This window comes from Pseudophryne corroboree, chromosome 3, assembly GCF_028390025.1.
Source record: "Pseudophryne corroboree isolate aPseCor3 chromosome 3, aPseCor3.hap2, whole genome shotgun sequence".
Lineage (NCBI taxonomy): Eukaryota > Metazoa > Chordata > Amphibia > Anura > Myobatrachidae > Pseudophryne > Pseudophryne corroboree.
In genome coordinates this window covers 394,100,413-394,122,711 of record NC_086446.1, presented here as the reverse complement: position 1 = coordinate 394,122,711, position 22,299 = coordinate 394,100,413, and the positions used below count along the sequence as shown (strand labels likewise).

Here is a 22,299-nt window from a genome sequence, read left to right as displayed (position 1 = left end):
GAGGTATTAGAGGAAGAGGCGGCTATAGATGTACATCTAGTGTCTGACATGGAAATGGGTGGCAGGTGGGCTACTTGTGGGTGCACACCTGTACGTAGTTGAGAGAGGGTGGCAGAGGGGTATCAGTGAGTGCACAGCTGTCCATAACTGAGAGAGGGGGGGTGGGGGAGATCTGTGGGTACACACTATGTAAGTGAGTGGGGGTTTCTGTGGGTGCACACCTGTACGTAAGTGAGAGGAGGGGGATCTGTGGCCGCACACCCGTACGTAAGTGAGAGGTGGTGGCGGGGGGTTCTGTGGGTGCACACCTGTACGTAACTGAGAGGTGGTGGTGGGGGGGGGGATCTGTGGGTGCACACCTGTACGTAACTGAGAGTGGGTGGCGTGGGGGAGGATCTATGAGTGCACACCTGTACATAACAGAGAGGGTGGCAGGTGGGGTATCTATAGGTGCACACCTGTGCTTAACTGAGAGAGGGTGGCGGAGGGGGGTATCTATGGGTGCACACCTGTACATAACAGAGAGGGTGGCAGGGGGGGGGGATCTATGGGGTGCACACCTGTACATAACTGAGAGAGGATGGAAAGGGGGGGGAGGTTATCTATGGGTGCACATCTGTACGTAACTCAGAGGGGGTGGCGGGGGTATCTGTGGGTGCACACCTGTACCTAACTGAGGGGGGGTATCTGTGGGTGCACAGCTGTCCATAACTGAGAGGGGGGGTCTATCTATAGGGGCACACTGTACATAACAGAGAGGGGGGGGGATCTGTGGGTGCACACTGTACGTAAGTGAGAGGGAGGGGGTTTCTGTGGGTGCACACCTGTACGCACGTAAGTGAGAGGTGGTGGCGGGGGGGGGATCTGTGGGTGCACAGCTGTCCATAACTGAGAGGGGGGGGTCTATCTATAGGGGCACACTGTACATAACAGAGAGGGGGGGAGATCTGTGGGTGCACACTGTACGTAAGTGAGAGGGAGGGGGTTTCTGTGGGTGCACACCTGTACGCACGTAAGTGAGAGGTGGTGGCGGGGGGGGGGATCTGTGGGTGCACACCTGTACGTAACTGAGAGTGGGTGGTGTGGGGGAGGATCTATGAGTGCACACCCGTACATAACAAAGAGGGTGGCAGGTGGGGTATCTATAGGTGCACACCTGTGATTAACTGAGAGAGGGTGGCAGGGGGGTATCTGTGGGTGCACACCTGTACGTAACTGACAGGGGGGCGGTTGTCTTTGGGTGTACATCTGTACATAACTGAGAGAGGGTGAAGGGTATCTACGGGTGCACACTGTACGTAACTAAGAGAGGGTGGCGGCGTAGTGGGGGATATCTATGAGTGCACACCTATACATGACTGAGGGGGGGGTCTGTGGGTGCACATCTGCACGTGACTGAGAGGGAGGGGTCTGTGGGTCCACACCTGTATGTAACTGAGGGGGGGGGGGGGGGTGTCTGTGGATGCACACCTGTATGTGACTGAGGGGGGGGGGGGGTGTCTGTGGGTGCACACCTGTACGTGACAGGGGGGGGCTGTCTGGGTGCATACCTGTATGTAACTGAGGAGGGGGGGGGTGTCTGTTGGTGCACACCTGTACGTAACTGAGAGGGGGTGGCAAAGGATAAAGGGGCTACATATATGTGCACACCTGTACATAGCTGAGAGGGTGGCAGTTTCTATCTATGGGTGCATATCTGATGTTGGACATGAAAGGGATGGCAGAGAGTTATCTGTGGGTGCACACCTGTATATAACTGAAAAAAGAGTGACAGTGGGGCTATCAATGGATGCATACCTGGTATGTGACTGAGAGGCAGAAGTTGGACTATGGATATACTATACCTAGTTTCTGATTGTAGAGGGGAAGCAAATGGTAACTAGAGTTAACGTGTCTGACAGATTGGTACTATTGGAGCTTAAAGGTGAAACTGACTGAAAGTATTACTTATTGGAGTATAGGACTCCTATTACAAGATCACCTTTTTTCCTTTTGCATGCAGCATTTCCAGGCTATCTAATTGTATTACTTTATTACACCTTACTTCACTCTTTCTGTCTCTGCACTTAATCTATGGAAATAATGTTTGGATGGAATATAGTGCAATCCAGCATACTGGGAGAAATTTATAGAGCTTTGGAGAGAGATAAAGTGGATTGGTTGCCCAAAGCAACTAACCAGCTTATCATTTCAAAGACTGTGCTAGTTCACTGGCAGAAGCTGATTGGAGAAGTTACCCAAAATAATCAGCTTTTGTCATTGATCTAGCACAATCTATAGGTGCATACAGTGCAATTTGAACTACCGATATGGACTATATAGTCCATATCTGTAGAAAACATAGTACATATCACACCATGTATACAGCTTGCGATGACGATGCACACTCCCGCGGGGTTGATATAGCAAGAAAAAATAGACTCTGCAGGCAGGTCAATTTTGATTAGAAAGTGTACAATCTAGTTTCTAGTATAGTCAAAATTGTATATAGTAAGAATTGTACGTAGCCAAAATTGGGCCGTGTGTATAGTCAATATCGGTGGCTCTGGGCTCAAGGGAAATAGCAAAGTGAAAATCGTCCTTCAGGCAGAATAGCACCGTGTATATGCACCTTAAGAAATGCCAGTTTACAAACTAGTTGGTTACTTTGGGGGTCATTCAGAGTTGATCGCTTGATGACGATTTTCGCAGCCCAGCGATCAGGTGAAAAAACTGCATTTATGCGCATGCGTATGGCCCGCAATGCGCACGCGCGATGTACGGGTACAAAGCTCTTTGTGGTTGTGCTCAGGTTCTAGCAAAGTTTTCCTTCGCACTGACGGCCGCAAGAAAATTGACAGGAAGGTAGCGTTTCTGGGTGTCAACTGACCGTTTTCAGGGAGTGTTTGCAAAACCGCAGGCGTGTCTGAAAAACCGCATGCGTGGCTGGGCAGGTGTATGACGTCAAATCCGGACACGAATAGGCTGAAGTAATCGCAAGCGCTGAGTACTTTCAGAGCTACTCAGAAACTGCACAAACTGTTTTTGCAGAGCTCGGCTGCACAAGCGTTCGCACTTCTGCTAAGCTAAAATACACTCCCCAATGGGCGGCGGCATAGCGTTTGCAAGGCTGCTAAAAACTGCTAGCGAGCGATCAACTCGGAATGACCCCCTTTGTCTCTCTCCAAGGCTTGATGCATCTTCCTTAGAAAGTGATATCTGCAGTCCAAATAGAAACTTAGTCCCCTAAAACTTCACAACCAAAGACGTACAAATAAAAGTAGAGGTTTTACATAGGGTGCAGAGCACCAGATAATGGGAATTGCTTGCCATAACACCCAAGGCTTAGACAAAACAGGAAAAATTATAGCTCGAGAAAAGAAATGGTATAGATGCAGAATGTCACACAATAGAGAGCTCTTCAGTGTACCCTATAGGTCATGCCATTACTGGTATAGATGTATTGAAACACCTTCAATTATCTCTGGATTAATTCTTAACATAGGAACTTGTTTAATGTTTCAGGTGTACTTCACAATGGGGTAAATGTATGAACTGGCGATATGGAGAAAAAGAAGTATCAGCGCATGTTATGTGCGTTATACCGCTTCTCCCTCATGTATGATGGCTGCGGTGCGGGCACAGTAGCGCCCCTGTCCAAATCGGCGCTGCTATATAAAAGATAGGTCGATATGCGCAGGCAATGTTCTACCCGGTGATTTGCAGATAAACACGGGTCCTTTTTCTGTGTGAAAGGGTTAACCCGGGTTGTGAATTCCCGAGACTTTGACCCAGGAATTTACCAGGGTCGGAGACCTGGGTTGACCCATTCACACAGACGAAATACCCATGTTGATCCGCATATTACTGGTAGAAATTCTTGTATGTGTGAAAGGGGAGGTCCGGCAGGGACCAGCAAAGTGCCTCAGCACTGAAATACCAGGTAAAAGCTGGGATTTTCAGACATTTCTGTCTGAAAGTGGTATAAATAACATATTACACCTAAACAAGTAGAGCGAGAAACTCTAGAAATTCCTGTGTAGATGAAGACAAAATTAGAGGTTAGCTGTGATCAGACACAGGCCAATCTTGCAGGTGTGGTAGGTTCACAGACTGGACAAGATTTTGTTGTTTGGTGCATAATTTTGAGCAAACAGTTATTTTCTGGCTTCACTGTGATCTGTTAACAGACTGAGAAGATAATAGTTCTCTGACCACATAAGGGTCGATTCAATTAATTGCGAAGTTAATAGCGCCAGGAAGGAGGTCCCGGCGCTATTCAATACAGGAAGCTGCTTTGTCAAGGCGCGAGAACGGGCTCTCTCCAACATAAGCCGCACTAGTTTTGTTGGATTTCTGCCCCCACCCTCCCACCGAGAGGAAAAATCAAGCATTCTGTGTAATGCTGAATGCAACATTCTCTTGCTATTTTTTCCCCGTTCTGTTCATGCGCAGTCTATATAGGCCACACATGCTGTAAAGTAGAATCTCAGAGGAGAAATCATCTGAAATCACTGCTGTTCTCTGCACGTGAGCAGACAGCTTACATATGCACAGAACTGCCAGAGACTTTACACTCCGAATCACAGGGTAAATCTAAAGAACACCATCCTGATATGTCATTATGCGTTTTCTTCAAACTGGCGTACGGTTAGCTTATCATAGGTTAATAAATTGATTTCACGTCGCAGGCACAGCGCTGCAGTGCAATGCGCAAATAAAAGTCGCAGGAGAAATCTGCTATATATCAGCTGTTTTCCTTTTCTTAAATTAAGGGCAGTGATAACCCCTTTTTTCTGGGTTTTGGCAGAAAAAGGGGACTATCAATGCTGTAATATACTGTGGTTAATTGATTCCCCGTGGGACTATCCAATTAACCCCAAAAGCCGGTACTCATTAAGTGTTTTTTCTGCAGCGGGGTACATTGGTTTCCACAGGGAAACATCGGGGTGTATGGATCTTGATCCAGGCACCAACAGGCTAAAGCTTTAGACTGTCCCAGGATGCATTGGGGCCTCCTCTATAACCCCGCCTCCAGGCACTGTGAGCTCAGTTTCGAGTTGGTGCCTGCAGAAGCACTGGGCAGCCCTGAAAAAGCTTTTAGAAGGCTTCAAGGGCCGCAGCACTTACATGTCAGAGTGACAATCTGTGCTGTGGCTCCGTCACCTCCCCAGCGGCGTTGCATACTCTCGCTGGCTCTGTTCCGGGTACTTGCGGCAGAGACGCTCCGGCTCTAGGCACACGGTCGCAGACGCTCTCCTGGTTCGCATGGCTGCTACAGAAAGGGCGCCATCTACTGCCGGTGTTACCGCCCTAGAGCTGCTTCACACTCTCCCTCACTCCCTGACTGAGACACTGGGTGCCATCTTCTATGAATAGCTGTGACTGGTCTCCGGGACTGCAGGGCAAGGTCTCCTCTGTAAATCCACCTGGACATCAGCACCGTGATTTTACAGACACTTAAGTATTCTACATGTCAATGTTAAGACAGCGTTAGTTAAGAACAAGTGTACCTGTGCCAGAATATATTGTACGAGTATTCTGATATATACATCTGGCCTTGGGCCGTGCATTGTTTTATATATATATATATATATATATAACACCAGATGCGACCGGCACTCCTACAGCAGATAATGAATACCAGGGTGCCTTCCCGTGGCACTACAAGGCCCAGCAAACAGAAACAAAACAATGTAAAGGGCGGCACTCCAATGGATTTTGAAAAATAAACAGCTCACCAAGCCAGCTTCATTTCTTTCAACGTTTCAGGTGTCTTTATTTACACCTTTCGTCAGGATCCTGACGAAAGGTGTAAATAAAGACACCTGAAACGTTGAAAGAAATGAAGCTGGCTTGGTGAGCTGTTTATTTTTCAAAATCCATTGGAGTGCCGCCCTTTACATTGTTTATATATATATATATATATATATATATATATATATATATATATATATATATATATATATATATATATATATATATATATATACAATGATATCAGGCGGCACTCACAGCATTGTACATACTGGTGAATAAACGGTCAGACTCCGTATGAATGTGTCAACGTTTCAATTTCATTAAAAATTGTCGTCAGGATAATTCTCATTATTTTTAATGAAATTGAAACGTTGACACATTCATACGGAGTCTGACCGTTTATTCACCAGTATCTACAATGCTGTGAGTGCCGCCTGATATCATTGCATATATAGATATATTTGCATATTTGTCTTCATTGTGGCTGCGAGGGCACCGGGCGCAGTATAAATTGCTTATTGGAGTGCCAGACATTGTGTGTATATTTTTTATATATATATATATATATATATATATATATATATATATATATATATATATATATATATATACACATACACATACACACATACACACACACATATATATATATATATATATATATATATATATATATATATATATATATATATATATATATATATATATATATACTAGTCCAGTGCAGTTTTATTGTCCTACTAAAATGTTATTTATATATTATAAAAGATCTGCATTGTCACAGTGACTGTGTGTGCCGTATCTGCTGTGTGGATTTCACTTTCAGTGTATCCCAGCTTTATCTATCACTGTATTCTGTACCCTGAGGGACTAGATGCATCAGGGTCTCATATATAGTGCTGCACAATATTTACTATCAAGTGTATTCTATTGTGTACTCAGTCACATACTACCGGATTGATTCACTGGTGTTGTGTATTGTGTACGCAGTCACATAGTACCGGATTTTAGACGCTGGTGTTGTATTCGCAGGTAGTGTACTCTGTCTGGCTGTATCATACTCATATGCTCTGCGGTTACATTCACTAAAATGTCTAACACAAAGGGCGGGAAATCCACAGACGCTCTTGTATCATGCAGCGCATGCGCCAAGGATTTACCTGAGGGGGATGCTTTGTATGATGGTCTTTGTAATATGTGCCATACATCTCCCAGTCAGTCCGCAGCTACTGTAACCAATCAGGAGCCACCTTGGGCGGCGTTCTCAACTATGCTCAATACGCTTGTGACACGCCTTACGCCCCCTATGAGACCACCTGTGCCATTGCAGCCACATATTGTCCCTATGGTAAATCCGCCTTGGGCGGATAATTTGTCTACCCAGTTGCAACAATTGAATCAATCTTTGGTTAGACATAAACCTACCCCAACTCACTCTCGCGTCAAGGGGTCATCTAAGCGGGCCACTTCCTCCTCACAATCCACTAATCTTTCGGAAGATTCTTCTGATGAAGATGGGGAGTATACTACTGACCCGTCATACACTGATACAGCTGCTTCTGACGAGGAATCTACAACTCAGGTTGATGTCCCTGACCTAGTGGTTGCTATTAAGCAGATCCTACAAATAGATGATGATGTTGATCCCACTACTGTTTCTAAGAAACCTGATAAGTTTAAACATCAGAAGGTAACTAAAATATTATTACCGCATTCTGACCATTTAGTAGACATACGTCAAGAACCCTGGTCTTCTCCAGGAAAGAAATTCTTCCTGTCTAAAAAGATGGTAGTTTGTTATCCTCTCCCTTCTGAGTTGTGTAACAAGTGGGAAAATTCACCACCGGTGGATTCCCATGTCACCCGTCTTGTGGTGTCATCTACTCTGCCTGTCACCACTGTCACCTCACTGAAGGAACCGACAGATAAGCGTGTGCCTGAAGTCTATTTACTCCCTTACAGGTGCTGCACATAGACCCACTAAAGCAGCCTTCTGGGCTGCAAAAGGAATTGAAGCATGGGTTCTGGCATTAGAGGAAAAGCTGCCTCAAGATATATCTGACATTGCCGGACAATGCCTGTCTCATATTACCACCGCCGCCTATTACATTCAGGAGGCGTCCTCTGAGGCAGGTGTGTTGATGGCCAAGGCATTGACTACGTCCATCCTGGCTCACCGTATTCTGTGGTTGAGGTCGTGGAAGGAGGACCTGGACTCCAAAAAGACCTTGGAAGTACTCCCTTTTAAGGGAGACATCCTATTTGGGGAAGATCTCCATAAGATTGTGACTGACTTAGCGGCTGCTAAGACTGGGGGGGTAATTCCAAGTTGATCGCAGCAGGAATTCTGTTAGCAATTGGGCAAAACCATGTGCACTGCAGGGGAGGCAGATTTAACATATGCAGAGAGAGTTAGATTTGGGTGGGGTGTGTTCAATCTGCAATCTAATTTGCAGTGTAAAAATAAAACTGCCAGTATTTACCCTGCACAGAAACAAAATAACCCACCCAAATCTAACTCTCTCTGCAAATGTTATATCTGCCCCCCCTGCAGTGCACATGGTTTTGCCCAACTGCTAAAAAATTTCCTGCTGCGATCAACTTGGAATGACCACCTGGATTTCTCCCGAATACTAATCCTTCTGCACAGAAGGCAAAAGGTACCACTTTTCGCTCCTTTTCGGCCTCAAGGGAAAGCAAAAGGTCAGGCATTCCTGAGACAATCTCGTGCTCCCAAAACATCCAAGCCCAAAGCAAAACAATCCTGGTCTACCCGTCAGACTGCTTCTAAACACGACAAGCCTGCTGCATGATGGGGCGGGCCTCCCTCTGGGGGACCCCAGGGTGGGAGGCCAACTTCTGCGATTCACCGAGGTCTGGTTAAAGACCACTTCAGACGCATGGGTGCGAGAAGTTGTCTCTCACAGGTACGCAGTTTGTTTCAAGAGACGTCCCCTCTCGCCAGTTCTGCACAACGGTTATCCCTTCGGATCCGTTGAAGGCGCAAGCTCTACAACTGGTTGTGCGTTCCCTCCTGGATACAGGAGTGATAGTGCCGGTACCTCTGTCCCAGCGAGGCAGGGGATACTACTCAACCCTGTTTCTAGTCCCGAAACCGAATGTGTCTTTCCGGCCTATACTCAACCTCAAATCACTATATGGTATTCCTGGATATACAAGATGCTTACCTGCATATTCATTTTGCCATATCGCATCAGCAATATCTGCGGTTTGCTATTGGCAACCTCCACTATCAATTCCAGGCTCTGCCGTTTGGACTGGCAACGGCCCCTCGGATCTTCACCAAGGTTATGGCCGTGATGACGGCTCATCTCCGTCACCAGGGAGTCAGGATCCTTCCATATCTGGATGACTTGCTGATTCTGGAGGACTCGCACAATGTCCTCCTCAGTCATCTACAACTGACGGTAAACTTCCTACAAGCCCACGGGAGGCTAATCAACTGGAAGAAGTCCTCGCTGGTCCCTGCTCGGAGCATGGTGCACCTGGGGGTACCTCTGGACACACACACAGTCGACGGCTGTTTCTTTCTCCAGAGAAGGTCCTGAAACTTCAGGACAGGATCAGATACTTCCTCTCTTGGTCAAGAGTGTCGATACACTCGGCGATGCAATTACTAGGCCTCATGGTGTCGGCTTTCGACATGGTGGAGTACGCTCAATTTCATTCCCACCCTCTGCAGAGGTTAATCCTTTCCCAGTGGGACGGCCTGCCTCATCGGATCAGGTCTCACACGATCTCCTTAACTCCGGAGGTTCGTTTGTCGCTGACCTTGTGGCTACAGGACTAGCCGTTAAGCAGGGGCCGTCCCTTCTGGATCCGCAACTAGGTCCTACTGATGACGGATGCCAGTCTGAGGGTTTGGGGCGCGGTGTTGGAGCAACACTCCTTCCAGGGTCGGTGGACCAAGGAGGAATCACTCCTCCCGATAAACATTCTGGAATTGCGGGCGGTGTTCAATGCTTCGTCTCTCGCCCCGCCTCTGTTACAGAACAAGTCTGTTAAGTACGGTCAGACAGCGCCACCACGGTGGCATACATAAACCATCAGGGAGGAGGCAGTCGAAGCTTCATGGCAATGCTGGAAGTATCAAAAATCCTTCGTTGGGCGGAACGCCATCTGCCAGCAATATCGGTAGTGTTCATTCCGGAAGTCCTCAACTGGGAATCAAATTTCCTCAGTCGTCAGGACGTGCACGCCGGAGAGTGGAGTCTTCATCAGGAAGTCTTTCAACTCCTAGTGGACAAGTGGGCCCACCAGATGTAGACCTGATGGCGTCTCGACACAATCACAAAGTTTTGGTCTTCAGATCAAGGACCAGGGGGATCCTCAAGCAGCGTTCATGGCCGCACTAGCAATTCCATGGAACTTTTGGCTTCCCTACGTGTTCCCTCCAGTGTCACTTCTGCCCAGGGTACTGCAGAAGTTCAAACAAGAAGGAGGAATACTACTTCTATTCGCTCCAGCGTAGCCCAGAAGGCATTGGTTCTCAGACCTGCAGGGTCTATCGATAGAGCGTCCTCTTCTACTTCCTCAACGCCCAGACCTCCTCGTTCAAGAATTGTGTGTACCTGAACCTGGCCAGACTGGCTTTGACAGCGTGGCTCTTGAACCATCACTTCTGAGGGCAAAAGGATTCTCCGAGGCAATTATCCAAACTATGTTGAAGGCCCGCAAACCGGCATCTGCGCGGATTTATTATAGGGTCTTGCATTCTTACTTCACCTGGTGTGCTGATAAGAATTACGATGCATACACATTCAGAACTTCCAGACTTCTGGCATTTCTGCAATAAGACCTGGACTTAGGCCTTCGTCTGGCCTCCCTCAAGGTTCATATTTCTGCCTTGTTGGTGTGATGCCAGAGAAAAAATGCGTGTATTCCTGACGTTCATACTTTCACTCAGGGTGTTACGGATTCAGCCTCCATATGTCCCTTCTGTGGCTCCATGGGATCTTTCTGTTGTCCTGAATCCTTGCAAGAGTCTCCATTTGAACCTCTTGAGTCAGTGGACCTTAAATGGCTTACGGTCAAGGTCCTGTTCCTACTGGCTATCGCCTCTGCTAGGAGGGAGTCAGACCTAGGCACTTTGTCCTGTCGTCCACTCTTCCTGATATTTCACCGTGACCGGGCAGTTCTTAGAACTCGCCCGGGTTATTTACCTAAGGTGGTGTCATCTTTCCACCTTAACCAGAGATTGTGGTTCTGACTTTCGTCAGAGCGGTCTTTGGATGTGGTACGGGCTCTCCGTATATACGTGGAGAGGACTGCCTCTATCAGGAGGTCGGATACCCTTTTTGTACTTTTTGGTTTTCACAAACGTGGCTGGCCTGCAAATAAGCAAACCTTGGCCAGATGGATTAGAATGGTGATTGCACAAGCCTATGCACAGGCTGGACTCCCAGCTCCTGCTACTATTAAAACCCATTCTACTCAGTCTGTTGGACCTTCTTGGGCGGCCCGCCGAGGTGCGTCTGCTTAACAGTTGTGCAAGGCGGCTACTTGGTCCTCAGTGAACACGTTCATTAGGTTCTGTGCCTTCGATTCTACCACCTCCCAGGATGCTTCCTTTGGATGCCGGGTTCTCATACCTGCCACGGCGCGTCCCCTTCCATGAGGAACTGCTTTAGGACATCCCCGATGTTTCCCTGTGGAAACCAATGTACCCCTCTGCAGAAAAGGACATTTATGGTAGACTTACCATTGTTAAATCTTTCTGCGAGGTACATTGGTTCCACAGGGCGCCCACCCTGACGCACCTAGCTTCTATGGGTTTGTATGGCATTATCCGTTAGTCCCTTCTCCTGTCATGAGAACGTGGTTCTATGTGACTAACATCTACCTTCTCTTTTACCTGCTCCTGCATTGGACTGGTTAACGAAACTGAGCTCACAGTGCCTGGTGGCGGGGTTATAGAGGAGGAACCAGTGCATCCTGGGACAGTCGAAAGCTTTAGCCTGTTGGTGCCTGAATCAAGATCCATCTCTACACCCCGATGTTTCCCTGTGGAACCAATGTACCTCGCAGAAAGATATTTAACAATGGTAAGTCTACCATAAATCTCCTATTTCACCTAAAAATATTGCGATAAAAAAACCCTGTTTCTCCCTCCATGAAATTTTTTCGCAGCTGATTGAATTTTTCCCTCAGAATTGTAAACATTTTTGCACTACTTTGAATGGCAAATATTCTATTTTGTATGCCCTTACAGCCAAGTTTTTGAATAAGAATGTCCTATTTGTCAGGTCCTATTCTGTTTATAGTGTGTGTACTTACTGTACTTTCTAATAAATGCTCTGTTGTGAAAGGTACTGCTTTCTTATTGTATAGAAATCTGGTCTCATATTGAGGAAATGTCCATTCTCCATATATCTGGTGAGTTGTAGGGAAGCCTTGCGCTGTAATTGTACGAGCATGATCCTGGCACAAAAACGCAGCTACTGTGACTGATTTGTTTAAACAAACGACACACCTGGATCCCTCTTATCACCATGCAAAACCAGTTCTACTTCTAAATGCTACTTACGCCAAATAACGACAGTTCATTTTTCCCTTTCTTTTTAACGCTCACCTGTGCAGGAATTGGTAAGTGTCATTCTTGTTCTTTTTTGTTTCTTCTTCAGTAACCTGTGATAACATTAGTCTTTTTATTTAGGTACAATAATATATTTTTGGTATATGATATAAATTTGGTAAGACGCATGTACTGTATATATTAAAGGCTTGTACAAAATGCTGTAGCTGGTGTTTTTATTTTTGTGTCAAAACTATGCTATGTTGATGTTGCAGCACTAGAAGTCTAAACAAAACTCTTGTTTCAGAGTGAATGGGAAAAAAGGGAGCGTATTGAGGCCCAGCGGAAGAAGCAGCGAGAGCTCATTGTGCAGCTGAAGACACAGCTGGATGACTTGGAGACATTTGCATACCAAGAAGGCAATTACGATTCGCTGCCCCAATCTATCCTCATGGAGAGGCAGCGAGTAAGCAAATATTCCTTAACCGCTTAATGGAGAAATTGACTTGTTTTTTTTAAATCTAGTAAAGTTTTTTTTAATAACATAAATATTTGATTTAAAAAAAAAATCTATATATATACCCGCCGTCCCCTTGTGTCCATAGACCCCATTATAAAATTATTTCCCATCAGAAACAGCCCCCATAGTGGCAAAAGATCCCCAGCGTTACCAACCCCCACCCCTCTAGTGGTAATAGATCCCAGTGGCACGCCCCGCACCTATCGGTAGGCCTCCAGTTCAGTCCCGCCTCCCACCTGTCAGTATGGGTCATTTTTATTATGGGGCAGCCCCTACCTCACCCTAGTGCCAAAAGATTACCCCACTACCATTTTAAACCCCACCCTCCTGGTATAACTCCACTATCTCACCTGTTGGCACAGGGCAAACAGTCCACCCTGCTGCAGCTGGTCTCTACTCACACACAGAGATCAGCATAATTGTGCTGGGGGAAGACTATGTTCCCCATCCTACCCATTTTAGTTCCGGTGTATGCCAAACCAGAATGCCTCTCACCGGAAGCAGCGGGGAGTACCGGAGATGCAACCATTTTACTTTCTAACAACTTGTGCAAATTAAAGGTACTGTATATGTGGTTGAAGAACTTTAAATATCCATGCTGCATTACTAAACAAAAAAAACAACAAAACAAAAATATTTGCTTTAAAAATTCTAATGTGTTTTATGAAATAGCCTGCTTTTGCTCTGTATGTTCTCGACATTGGATGCAGTTGTAATGAGATTAGCTTTGTGTTTTATCCCATTGCAACAAAAAGCTGCCTGTTCATAAAACATAGAAAAGTCAAAAAGAAGGCAAAACCAAAAAAGCAACGTGTTTGGTAAAAGTTGTAGGGTACAGAAAGACAGTATTGTGCAAATTCAGTTGTTAGCCACAGTGTTTACCCACACGGCTAAAGGTCCAGGTTTAACACCTCACTGAGGAATAATCTGTGTTAAGTACTCTTCCCCCCCCCCCAAGGCTTAACGCACTGGGTTGTGGCACTAATTGAATAGCCCAGGGCAAAACTATTAAATCTGCCCCTATTTTGTAAATGTGAATAGGAGAATAGTTTATTAACAAAAATATTCATGTTGATGGTGGAATAGATTTATTTGTGTTTTCATAGGTTATAGGTGAGGGTCTAGAAAACAAACCTACAGAAAAGCTTGTAGCATTCAAGATATCTGATCCATAGCGGCATAGAGCTTGTGCGAATTGGGGTGGCTGGAGGAAAGGGAGCAAGACTGGGAAGGGGGAAGTGGGCATTGCTGAACTATCACATCCATATAGTATATTCATTAAGTCTTCTACCTTTGCCAGGTGATCATAGATGAATTGATTAAGAAACTGGATGTCAATTTAAATGAGGACATTGGCTGCTTGTCTCCTGAAGAGCTGCGTCAAAGAGTGGATGCTGCTATTGCTCAGATTGTTAACCCAGCCCGAGTGAAAGAACAGCTGGTGGATCAACTGAAAACCCAGATCAGGGACCTGGAGATGTTCATAAAATTTATTCAAGGTCAATTTGGGTGTTATATTATTTTACATCTTCGGAAGAATAAACACTTCACTTGAAAGCAATGTGCCTTATAGCTTACACCTATGGGTGTAAAACTGCATTTCAAAACACACTATATACACTGTGTTTATATGAGGCTGGAGTAAAGAATGCAGTTTTGTTACTTAACGACGAATGGGGTTTGTCATCTGCATATTTCTTAAAATTGCAGATAAGGAGTCCCACTTGTACGCGGGGGTTACTTACTGCCCACCAGAGTTAATTACCAGTGGGGAGTCTAGAGGATTACTGGGACCAGTCCTAAAGTAGTCACATCACTTTTGTTTTTTTGTTTGTTTTTTTTTGCTTTAGTATTGCCAGAGATGGGGGAGTGGCTTGAAATAGTGTACCTATATCTCCCCAGCCCTGGCACCTAGAGAGATGGGAGCACTCTTGTTTGAAACAGAGGAGTCCCATGAGCTCCCATAGAGATTTTTGCATGGTTATCAGTGTGATCACCAGGAAGAATCCCCCGCACTACAGAAAAATCATGAGTCTAGGGATGGGGAAAGTCCCTCTCCTCCTCCAAATTGGCATCCATGAAATCAGGGGCACCCATTTCTCTGACGTCCTAGTGGATGCTGGGGACTCCGTAAGGACCATGGGGAATAGACGGGCTCCGCAGGAGACTGGGCACTCTATAAGAAAGATTTAGTACTATCTGGTGTGCACTGGCTCCTCCCTCTATGCCCCTCCTCCAGACCTCAGTTAGATTTCTGTGCCCGGCCGAGCTGGATGCACACTAGGGGCTCTCCTGAGCTCCTAGAAAGAAAGTATATGTTAGGTTTTTTATTTTACAGTGACACCTGCTGGCAACAGGCTCACTGCAACGAGGGACTAAGGGGAGAGGAAGCGAACCTACCTGCTTGCAGCTAGCTTGGGCTTCTTAGGCTACTGGACACCATTAGCTCCAGAGGGATCGACCGCAGGACCCGTCCTTGGTGTTCGTTCCCGGAGCCGCGCCGCCGTCCCCCTTACAGAGCCAGAAGCATGAAGATGGTCCGGAAAATCGGCGGCAGAAGACTTCAGTCTTCACCAAGGTAGCGCACAGCACTGCAGCTGTGCGCCATTGCTCCTCATACACACTTCACACTCCGGTCACTGAGGGTGCAGGGCGCTGGGGGGGGCGCCCTGAGCAGCAATAAAAACACCTTGGCTGGCAAAATAATCACAATATATAGCCCCAGAGGCTATATATGTGATAATTACCCCTGCCAGAATCCATAAAAAAGCGGGAGAAAAGTCAGCGAAAAAGGGGCGGAGCTATCTCCCTCGGCACACTGGCGCCATTTTCTCTTCACAGTGTAGCTGGAAGACAGCTCCCCAGGCTCTCCCCTGTAGTTTTCAGGCTCAAAGGGTTAAAAAGAGAGGGGGGGCACTAAATTTAGGCGCAATATTGTTTATACAAGCAGCTATTGGGGAAAATTCACTCAGTGATAGTGTTTATCCCTACATTATATAGCGCTCTGGTGTGTGCTGGCATACTCTCTCTCTGTCTCCCCAAAGGGCTGTGTGGGGTCCTGTCCTCAGTCAGAGCATTCCCTGTGTGTGTGCGGTATGTCGGTACGGCTGTGTCGACATGTTTGATGAGGAGGCTTATGTGGAGGCGGAGCAGATGCCGATAAATGGGATGTCGCCCCCTGTGGGCCGACACCAGAGTGGATGGATAGGTGGAAGGTATTAACCGACAGTGTCAACTCCTTACATAAAAGGCTGGATGACGTAACAGCTATGGGACAGCCGGCTTCTCAGCCCGCACCTGCCCAGGCGTCTCAAAGGCCATCAGGGGCTCAAAAACGCCCGCTCCCTCAGATGGCAGACACAGATGTCGACACGGAGTCTGACTCCAGTGTCGACGAGGTTGAGACATATACACAATCCACTAGGAACATCCGTTACATGATCCCGGCAATAAAAAATGTGTTACACATTTCTGACATAAAACCCTTTTTTAGTGGTACTTGGGTTAATGTGTGGGGAGAAAAAGCAGGCAGTGTTTTGTTCCCCCATCAAATGAGTGAATGAAGTGTGAAAAAGCGTGGGTTCCCCCGATAAGAAACTGGTAATTTCTAAAAAGTTACTGATGGCGTACCCTTTCCCGCCAGAGGATAAGTTACGCTGGGAGATATCCCCTAGGGTGGATAAGGCGCTCACACGTTTGTCAAAAAAGGTGGCACTGGCGTCTTAGGATACGGCCACTTTGAAGGTACCTGCTGATAAATAGCAGGAGGCTAGCCTGAAGTCTGTATTTACACACTCAGGTACTAGACTGAGACCTGCAGATAGTGCTGCTGCAGCGTGGTCTGTAACCCTGTCAAACAGGGATACTATTTTGCGAACATAAGACGTCGTCTTATATATGAGGGATGCACAGAGGGATATTTTGCCGGCTGGCATCCAGAATTAATGCAATGTCCATTCTGTCAGGAGGGTATTAGAGACCCGACACTGGACAGGTGATGCTGACTTTAAAAGGCACATAGAGCCTTATAAGGGTGAGGAATTGTTTGGGGATGGTCTCTGGGACCTCGTATCCACAGCAACAGCTGGGAAGAAATTTTTTTACCTCAGGTTTCCTCACAGCCTAAGAAAAGCACTGTATGATCAGGTACAGTCCTTTCGGCTTCAGAAAAGCAAGCGGGTCAAAGGCGCTTCCTTTCTGCACAGAGACGAGGGAAGAGGGAAAAAGCTGCACCAGTCAGCCACTTCCCAGAATCAAAATTCTTCCCCCGCTTCCTCTGAGTCCACCGCATGACGCGGGGGCTCCACAGGCGTAGCCAGGTACGGTGGGGGGCCGCCTCAAAAATTTCAGCGATCAGTGGGCTCGCTCACAGGTGGATCCCTGAATCCTTCAAGTAGTATCTCAGGGGTACAAGCTGGAATTCGAGGCGTCTCCCCCCCGCCGTTTCCTCAAATCTGCCTTGCCGACAACTCCCTCAGGCAGGGAGGCTGTGCTAGAGGCAATTCACAAGCTGTATTTCCAGCAGGTGATAGTCAAGGTGCCCGTACTTCAACAAGGACGGGGTTACTATTCCACACTGTTTGTGGTACCGAAACCGGACGGTTCGGTGAGACCCGTTTTAAATTTGAAATCCTTGAACACATACATAAAAAAATTCAAGTTCAAGATGGAATCGCTCAGGGCGGTTATTGCAAGCCTGGAGGAGGGGGATTACATGGTATCCCTGGACATCAAGGATGCTTACCTACATGTCCCCATTTACCATCCTCACCAGGAGTACCTCAGATTTGTGGTACAGGATTGCCATTACCAATTCCAAACACTGCCGTTTGGACTGTCCACGGCACCGAGGGTCTTTACCAAGGTAATGGCAGAAATGATGATACTCCTTCGAAAAAAGGGAGTTTTAATTATCCCGTACTTGGACGATCTCCTTATAAAGGCGAGGTCCAAGGAGCAGTTGTTGGTCGGAGTAGCACTATCTCGGGAAGTGCTACAACAGCACGGATGGATTCTATACATTCCAAAGTCACAGCTGGTTCCTACCACACGCCTACTGTTCCTGGGGATGGTTCTGGACACAGAACAGAAAAAAGTGTTTCTCCCGCAGGAGAAAGCCAAGGAGCTGTCCTCTCTAGTCAGAGACCTCATGAAACCAAAACAGGTATCGGTGCATCACTGCACACGAGTCCTGGGAAAAATGGTAGCTTCTTACGAAGCAAAATTCCATTCGGCAGGTTCCATACAAGAACCTTTTAGTGGGACCTCTTGGACAAGTGGTCGGGATCGCATCTTCAGATGCATCGGCTGATAACCCTGTCTCCAAGGACCAGGGTATCTCTACTGTGGTGGCTGCAGAGTGCTCATCTTCAAGAGGGCCGCAGATTCGGCATACAGGACTGGGTCCTGGTGACCACGGATGCCAGCCTTCGAGGCTGGGGCGCAGTCGCACAGGGAAGAAATTTCCAGGGACTTTGGTCAAGTCAGGAGTCGTCCCTACACATAAATATTCTGGAACTGAGGGCCATTTACAATGCCCTAAGTCAGGCAAGGCCCCTGCTTCAAAACCAGCCGGTTCTGATCCAATCAGACAACATCACGGCAGTCGCCCATGTAAACCGACAGGGCGGCACAAGAAGCAGGATGGCGATGGCAGAAGCCACAAGGATTCTCCGATGGGCAGAAAATCACGTACTAGCACTGTCAGCAGTGTTCATTCCGGGAGTGGACAACTGGGAAGCAGACTTCCTCAGCAGACACGACCTACACCCGGGAGAGTGGGGACTTCATCCAGAAGTCTTCCTACTGTTGATAAACCGTTGGGAAAGGCCACAGGTGGACATGATGGCGTCCCGCCTCAACAAAAAGCTAAAGAGATATTGCGCCAGGTCAAGGGACCCTCAGGCGATAGCTGTGGACGCTCTAGTGACACCGTGGGTGTACCAGTCGGTTTATGTGTTCCCTCCTCTGCCTCTCATACCAAAGGTACTGAGAATAATAAGAAGGCGAGGAGTAAGAACGATACTCGTGGTTCCGGATTGGCCAAGAAGAGCTTGGTACCCAGAACTTCAAGAAATGTTATCAGAGGACCCATGGCCTCTACCGCTCAGACAGGATCTGCTACAGCAGGGGCCCTGTCTGTTCCAAGACTTACCGCGGCTGCGTTTGACGGCATGGCGGTTGAATTCTGGATCCTAAAGGAAAAGGGCATTCCGGAGGAGGTCATTCCTACGCTGTTAAAACCAGGAAAGAAGTAACCGCAAACCATTATCACCGCATTTGGCGAAAATATGTTGCGTGGTGTGAGGCCAGGAAGGCCCCTACAGAGGAATTTCAGCTGGGTCGTTTTCTGCACTTCCTACAGTCGGGAGTGACTATGGGCCTAAAATTGGGTTCCATTAAGGTCCAGATTTCGGCTCTGTCGATTTTCTTCCAGAAAGAACTGGCTTCACTGCCTGAAGTTCAGACTTTTGTAAAGGGAGTGCTTCATATTCAGCCCCCTTTTGTGCCTCCTGTGGCACCTTGGGATCTCAATGTGGTGTTGAGTTTCCTAAAATCACATTGGTTTGAATCACTTAAAACTGTGGATCTGAAATATCTCACGTGGAAAGTGGTCATGTTATTGGCCTTGGCTTCGGCCAGGCGTGTGTCAGAATTGGCGGCTTTGTCATGTAAAAGCCCTTATCTGATTTTCCATATGGATAGGGCAGAATTGAGGACTCGTCCCCAGTTTCTCCCTAAGGTGGTATCCGCTTTTCACTTGAACCAACCTATTGTGGTGCCTGCGGCTACTAGGGACTTGGAGGATTCCAAGTTACTGGACGTAGTCAGGGGCCTTGAAAATTTATGTTTCCAGGACGGCTGGAGTCAGGAAAACTGACTCGCTTTTTATCCTGTATGCACCCAACAAAATAGGTGCTCCTGCTTCTAAGCAGACTATTGCTCGCTGGATTTGTAGCACAATTCAGCTGGCGCATTCTGCGGCTGGATTGCCGCATCCTAAATCAGTAAAAGCCCATTCCACGAGGAAGGTGGGCTCATCTTGGGCGGCTGCCCGAGGGGTCTCGGCTTTACAACTTTGCCGAGCTGCAACTTGGTCAGGGGCGAACACGTTTGCTAAATTCTACAAATTTGATACCCTGGCTGAGGAGGACCTTGAGTTCTCTCATTCGGTGCTGCAGAGTCATCCGCACTCTCCCGCCCGTTTGGGAGCTTTGGTATAATCCCCATGGTCCTTACGGAGTCCCCAGCATCCACTAGGACGTCAGAGAAAATAAGATTTTACTCACCGGTAAATCTATTTCTCGTAGTCCGTAGTGGATGCTGGGCGCCCATCCCAAGTGCGGATTGTCTGCAATACTTGTATATAGTTATTGCCTAACTAAAGGGTTATTGTTGAGCCATCTGTTGAGAGGCTCAGTTATATTTCATACTGTTAACTGGGTATAATATCACGAGTTATACGGTGTGATTGGTGTGGCTGGTATGAGTCTTACCCGGGATTCAAAATCCTTCCTTATTGTGTCGGCTCTTCCGGGCACAGTATCCTAACTGAGGTCTGGAGGAGGGGCATAGAGGGAGGAGCCAGTGCACACCAGATAGTACTAAATCTTTCTTATAGAGTGCCAGTCTCCTGCGGAGCCCGTCTATTCCCCATGGTCTATTCCCCATGGTCCTTACGGAGTCCCCAGCATCCACTACGGACTACGAGATAGATTTACCGGTGAGTAAAATCTTATTTTTAGAAAGGGTTCCAAATCTTTCAAATGAAGGGTTCCCTTAGTACCTGTGTTCACAGGACATTGTTAAGCTGTGCTATGAAAAGACGCCCTTTCACCTTTAAAATGAAACTGGCAACATTGTCTGCACATATTTTTTAAAAGAGGGGAGTCAGTTCTTTCAAATTATGTGGCCAACTATTTGCCATTGTCTGGTAATCGCCAGACAATATTACCCAGCACTACAGAAAATAAGATTCCCCTCTTTCAATTTATATTGCCCCCTTAACAGCTATTAGGGGTATTCAATTAGTGCAGTTTTTTTCGACCAGGTCGAATTTACATTTGACCTATTCAATGCCTGTGCCATTTTTTCGACTGGTCAAAAAATCCAGCACTGGCGAAAACCACATGTCTCGGCGAATTTGCTGCTGATACACGTGTCTTGGCGAATTCATTGGTGTGTTCGCCCATTCTTAACGCAATATTCGCCCATGCCGATTCGACAAAAAAATACATTAAAGCGGCATGGGCGAAAATGGTTTAAAAACAGAGCGAAAATGCCCGTAATTGAATACCGTGTCGAATTAACGGCATTTAATTGAATACCCCTCATTGTCTGGTGATCACAAGACAGTATTGCCTACCACCACAGAAAAAAATCAGTTTTCCATGATGGGGGAAGGACATATTCTGCCCCAGCTCCCCCATACTGTCCCGCACACACATGGGGGAACCATGTCTTGAAAGAGAGCAGTCTCCTCAAACAGTGTGCCCCCTTTGTAGTGATCACCAGACAATAACTGAAACGGTACACACAATAAAATTTTCCACAGACGGGGGTTGATCTAAAGTTCATATCTCCTCCATCTTTTTGCCAAATAAAAATGTGGTAGGTTGTCTAGTTTTTAAAATAGTATGCCTTGTTGGGCTACCATATTGTTCCTACACATAGAAAGCATTTAAACCATCAGCCAAAATGTGTGAAAAAAATGCATTTTCAATGATAGTGCAGTTTTTTTGTTGTTGTTTTTTTTTTTTTTTTTTTTTTGGGGGGGGCAACATTGACACATAGCGTCCTGCTTTTTACTCTTTTTGTAAAGGTGGTTTATTGGTGATACAAGATTTCTTTATTGTGCATATAAGACGAAAAAATCATGTTTGCTCTTGGTTCCCTTTCTTGAAGTTTTACTAAAAACAATATTTATTATTTTTGTCCATTTTGGTCACTGGATGTGTTTAAAATGAGGAATAAGACAAATAGTTTTATCTGAAAATACAAGTCTTCTGAACCCCCCCCCCCCCCCCCCCAACATTTGCTATAGATGTTAGAATGTGACGAGTGCAAATGTGAAAAAATTACCTCGGCACAAGGGTGAGAAAACTCTAAGCAGTGAAAGCGTTAAATGTTCCCTCCTAAAGGATTAATCAGCACTAGTGCTATAGCTATGAAGTCTGCCCTACCCCCTATAAAATTGGAAAACAACACTGATTTTAGTAAGACTGTGGGGGTCATTCCGAGTTGATCTTAGCTGTGCTAAATTTCGCACAGCTACGATCAGGCACTCAGACATGCACGGGGACGCCCAGCACGGGGCTAGTCCGCCCTGCGTGTCGGTGCTGCTCCCCCCCCCCCCCCCTGCAGAAGTGCAAAGGTATTACACAACGGCGATGCTTTTGCACTTCAGGGGTACCTCCCGGCCAGCACAGCTTCTGCGGCTGGCCGGGAGAACCGCTTTGCTGCCCGGGTCGCAGCGGCTGCGTGTGACGACAATGGTCCGGCCGCG

The 22,299-nt window shown here is 46.8% G+C and overlaps 1 protein-coding gene across 1 annotated transcript in view; it reads left to right on the top strand.

The window, feature by feature from the left end:
- The window catches only part of RUNDC1 (RUN domain containing 1), a 35,369-nt gene that overhangs the window by 709 nt on the left and 12,361 nt on the right, over window positions 1–22,299 (top strand). The window contains exons 2-3 of the mRNA XM_063960089.1: window positions 12,582–12,740; window positions 14,095–14,293. Of these exons, the coding sequence (XP_063816159.1) occupies window positions 12,582–12,740; window positions 14,095–14,293 (358 nt within the window). The remainder of the gene's footprint in view (window positions 1–12,581; window positions 12,741–14,094; window positions 14,294–22,299) is intronic.